The sequence below is a fragment of the Nothoprocta perdicaria genome, unplaced genomic scaffold (assembly GCF_003342845.1).
Source record: "Nothoprocta perdicaria isolate Ctin4 unplaced genomic scaffold, notPer1 scaffold_108, whole genome shotgun sequence".
Taxonomy (NCBI): Eukaryota; Metazoa; Chordata; class Aves; order Tinamiformes; family Tinamidae; genus Nothoprocta; species Nothoprocta perdicaria.
The window spans coordinates 9288-13766 of NW_020454183.1; the positions used below are offsets into that span (position 1 = coordinate 9288).

General features: G+C 44.5%; 1 protein-coding gene, 1 long non-coding RNA gene and 1 other non-coding gene across 3 annotated transcripts in view; 2 read left to right on the forward strand and 1 right to left on the reverse strand.

Moving 5' to 3' along the window:
- GLRX5 (glutaredoxin 5) overlaps nucleotides 1–76 on the reverse strand; it is a 4834-nt gene extending 4758 nt beyond the window's left edge. Inside the window, 2 exon segments of the mRNA XM_026046867.1 lie at nucleotides 1–32; nucleotides 35–76. The exon segment at nucleotides 1–32 is cut by the window's left edge and continues 239 nt beyond it. Coding sequence (XP_025902652.1) covers nucleotides 1–32; nucleotides 35–76 — 74 coding nt within the window.
- An 841-nt stretch (nucleotides 77–917) lies between these two features.
- Nucleotides 918–4479, forward strand: LOC112953877. Its single transcript, XR_003250631.1, has 2 exons — nucleotides 918–1117; nucleotides 2671–4479. It is a non-coding gene; the product is annotated as an uncharacterized LOC112953877 (long non-coding RNA).
- On the forward strand, nucleotides 2259–2522 carry LOC112953920. Its single transcript, XR_003250642.1, has one exon.

The window sequence follows — 4479 nt, forward strand, 5'->3', positions numbered from 1 at the left end:
CGGTCCTGATCCCGGGCCCGGCGCAGCGCCGCTGGGCGCAGCGCAGCTGCCACGCCGCGCGCAGGGCCGCGCTCATCCCGCCGCTGCCGCCGCGCTCCGACGGCCCGAGCCCCTATCGCTGCCTATTGGTAACGGCGAGGGGCGGCCGCAGCCTTCTATAGGAAAGGCTGCCTGCCAATCAGTGCGTATAACCAATAGTAATAGGAGTTTGCCACCTCCTCCCGCCCACCAAGGTGAGGCCCCCTCGCGTTGCTATTTGCAGAGGGAGCTGCTTTGCCGCGGTGCCACTGGACAAAACACCTGCCATTCCGATCAACTCGGTTAATCCCGCCTCCCGATCCCGGGCCGCTATTGGCCACCCTTTCCCAGTGCCCGGTTTTATCGGGGGGCGGAGCAAGGCGCTCTTTCCGTTTCCGGCTAACGGCGGCGCCGGCAGCGTGTGTCGCTCCGCGGGGCGCTCCGGGCCCTCCGGCTGCCGAGCGCGGGGCTTTGTGCCCGGGAGCGGCCCTGTGCGGCAGGGCTGCGATAGAGCCCAGGGGGAGGGGACTAAAAAAAAAGAAATTAACGTTAAAAGGTTGTTTGAAGCGGCGGGAGGGGCGGCTGCGCAGGCCTTCATGCGTCCGTTGTTGTGGAGAGTTAAACTCCGCGGCAGGAACCCTGTACGAATGGGCCTGAGCTGTAGCAGCAAAGCGTGTGGGCGGGGAGCGAGGCCGTTGAAGGTTGAATGGTTCTCCTGACTCTTTGAGGTCGTTCATCCAGGTCTTTATTTGCCTTAGGGGAATTAACGTGATGGGTGGTACAGTCAAGGGGGTGTCAGTTCTCTGCGTGCTCCAGCTCAGTCCTAGCACCAAAGTAACCGGTACCTTGGAGGAGCTGCCTGGGGGCGGCATGCGGCTGATGGGGGGGAAGCAAAGGTTGGATCGCAGGAGGCCCCCCTGGCCTTGCGCTTAGAGACCAGCAGGAATGTGAGCTATCAGAACGGGGAAGCAGCTGGGGAACATCCTGGAAGTGGCAGTGAGTGCTGCCAGCCTTGTTAGAGCACCTGGGCTGATTGCAGTTCGTGTCCAAGAACTTGGAACACAGCAGAGAAGTCTTCCACAGAAACCAGATCCATGCTGTAAGTAGAGAGAGTTGAAAAGTTTTTATTAAAGCACAAAATCGGTGTTTTTATTTTTTCACAACTGAAGTATATTTCTAAATATTTTTTGTGGCTCTGGCATTTAGATTAATGGCACATGAGTGGCCATTTGTGTTATTTCACATGCATTTGTAAAGAAAAGAAGCTTTTTTTCAGTTGTGCTAATGTGTAGCTTTACAAGCAGTAACACTTTTAATTCAGTATTCAGAAGGCTGTCTTTTCAGCTTCTCATTTTGTGAATCCAGTTGACATTTGAATGGCAAATCAGCTTTCTATTTATATTTAAAGATATTTTTCCTCTTTTTAAGAGTGCTCTGGACAAAAACTTGTGCTGAGAAAAAGTGAGATGTAATTTTAACACTGAATTTCTAAACTCATTTAACTTCAGGCATTGCTTCTGTGATCTCTTACTGCAACTGAAATTAAAAAGAAAGTGTTAAAAATATGCTCTTCATTTCCATGTGAATGGGCTGTGAATGCTTCAGAATATATATGTAGTGTTTGAGAATAGATATACAAAGAAAGGCTTTTTGTTGTGGATCATGAGGTAAAGTTAGTGTGGTATTTAGTAGCCTTTTTTGTTCTCTGTCAGGAGCTGGGCACAATCGGTGCTTATCAAGGCTTAAAGTTATCTTCTGCAGTTCATTTATGGTCACTAACATAGTGCAAGTTGTTCAATATGCATAAAATTAGTATCTGTTTTATACTGTATGCTATTTGAATTCTAAAAGGGAAAAATGATGTTTGCTTTTTGCTGAACTGGTGTGATACCCACAAGCAGAGGCTTGTTATTACCTGTAACAGACCAAGTGAGCTCCTTTCTTTTTGATCAAACAAAAACAGTCCTGCTTTTTAAAGACCCTGGTAAATAAGAAACTAATGAAATGGCAATTAGGTTAAAAGTGAAGTCCTTTCTTTACTAAAAGGCAACTACATATCTTCCATTCAGAAAATGTTGGACTATGAAGAAAACTTCAGGGCATTTACCTTCCCAGATTTCCTTCTGTCTGTTTCTTTGCGGAGATGCTTAGGAAGAACAAGGTGTGAAATGAAGGTGTAAAACTGCAGGGCCCTGGTGAGGTCGAGTTTCGCTGGGCGTTCCGTAGCCTCGTGCAGTTGCCTCCTGCGTGGCCCGAGAGGCGCCCTCGGTGGTCGGTACCGCGGGCGCGCGGCCGCGCAGGGAGAGCACGGAGGAAGCCGAGGCCCGCGCCCCCGAGCACTCGGAGCACGGGTGTGTTGTTCCTCCCACAGCACCGCTGTTGCCACGGGGGTAATGACATGGCCTGTGTCATTATTGATCAGTCAACAGTAAGAGCAACTCTGCAGTCGGATATTGCTCAGCACGTTGAGTGGTGCCTGCTGAGCACTTGAAACTGCTATAAATGTTTGGAATATTCTCCAGAGCATGGATACTGGGTTAAGTACAAGTACTTGACTTTACAGTATAACTATATACTTGCTATAGAGAAACAGCTACTTTCTATCTGATCAAGTCTTCCATCAGTCTAAGCGAAACTTCTTGTATTTTCCAGATAATGACTTAAATCGTCCCTTCAGAAGAAACACTAATGAGACTCCTCACACTTTGCTGATGTTCCTGTTGGAAGAATAATTATCATCTCCTTCTGAAATCAGTAATGAAAGTACTAGTATTCAAACTGTGGTGCTTAAATGTTCAAGATTAGAGTCACAGGTTAGATTACATTCAGTCATTTTGCTGCTGAACAGAGCTGTTGTCAATTGTCAGTCTCAGGTTGTTTCATGGTGTGGAAGAAGAGTTAGACATTTAAGAAGGATGTTGTCAGAAGAACAAAAAAAGCTAATGTTGCTGGTGGGGAAAAAAATTGGTGAAAAGTGTGAGTTTTGTTTTTTATTACAGGTGATGGAAATGAGATAGCTTCATACCCAAACCCGGTATCTATATGTTGTCCTGACTTGTGAGGATGCCCTGAAGTCTGTGTGCCTGAACTTTTGAGCTCTGCTTAGGCAGTTTTTGTTTTCTCTTGAAGGTTTTTAGGGGAATAGTATGAGCTGTTGTTGCTTTGCCTGCCTGGTGAATAATTTGGACATCCTGGCAGGACAATGTCTGGGAGCACCAACTTAGCTTTTAGAGTGCCAACAGCTCTTGACATGTACGTACAGTTTGGGATTGCACTGTTAAAATGCAAGTGGATGCCCAGAATACAGATGCTGAAGAAAGAGTTCTGATATTCAAAATCTGTAGGAATTTATGAAAGCTTGTAAAAGTTGTCCAGTCACGGAAATGTAGAAGTGCTTTGTGGATTTTATTGGTAGAAACTTGAGTCCAATGTGAAATCTAATGATTAAGTCCTTTGCAAGTTTATTTTGCTACTAGGCGGGTAAAGAATTTATATTTTTTGATTTATAGATTCCCAAGGGACTGTTAGCTTGAAAAGAAGAGTTCATGTCATAATTGACTGAGGCAAAGAACAAGCATCAGTTTAGGATAATTTAACTGATAGATGATTTACATGATCCCAGCCAGTTGTTTGAGTAGGTAGTGATATAAATAATATAAGGAATACCTTTGGCAAAAAGTTGTGCTGGCATCCAAGGGCAAGTGTTTGAGCCCTAGATTTAACAATTTGGATGGAATATGATATTCAAATTTGAATGCAGAGTTCTAAACTAAACATTATTTAGACTTGACAGCTCCTAATGTTCTGATCTCTATATATGCTTTTTAGAAATAGATGTTGTGAACGATGGAACTGTGCTGAAGCTGTGTGAGCAGGCACCATCTAGTATAATCCTTGAAATAAATGTGTAAAGTCTTCTGGATAGTTAAGTTTCTTGCAACTGTTCTGTATAACTGGAGTTTTTTTAGAATTATCTGCAAATGCTTGAGACTTTTAAACATGAGAGTGTGACCTCCAGTGGGAGCATCTCCTGTATCTTTGAACTTCAGGAGCTGTGCATGCTAAAAACTTAAGTAGGCGCAAAAAAAGATAGGGCAAATTAAAGAAAGTAAAGTGTAAGATACAATCATTATGTTAAATCTTGAGCCACAGGAAACTAGAGATTGGGATTATAACTGTGTTCATGTCCTTTTCTGTGCATTCACTTTTGATCAATGTTGAAGAGCAGGATCCTGGGCTTGAAACTTAAAATAATTCTTACAAATTGTAACTTAATTGCAAATGCTGGAAGTGTCTTCTGGCCTTTCATGAACTCTGGGAAAACCTCAGGACACTTTCTGCCTTTCCTGTGATCTAGCTAGGGCGGACCAGCAAGATCTGGGTATAGTTATCATAACAGGAGTGTTTGTTGACTTAGCTTGACAGTCAGGAATGGCTAGTTGTTCAGAAGTGGGAAGAGCA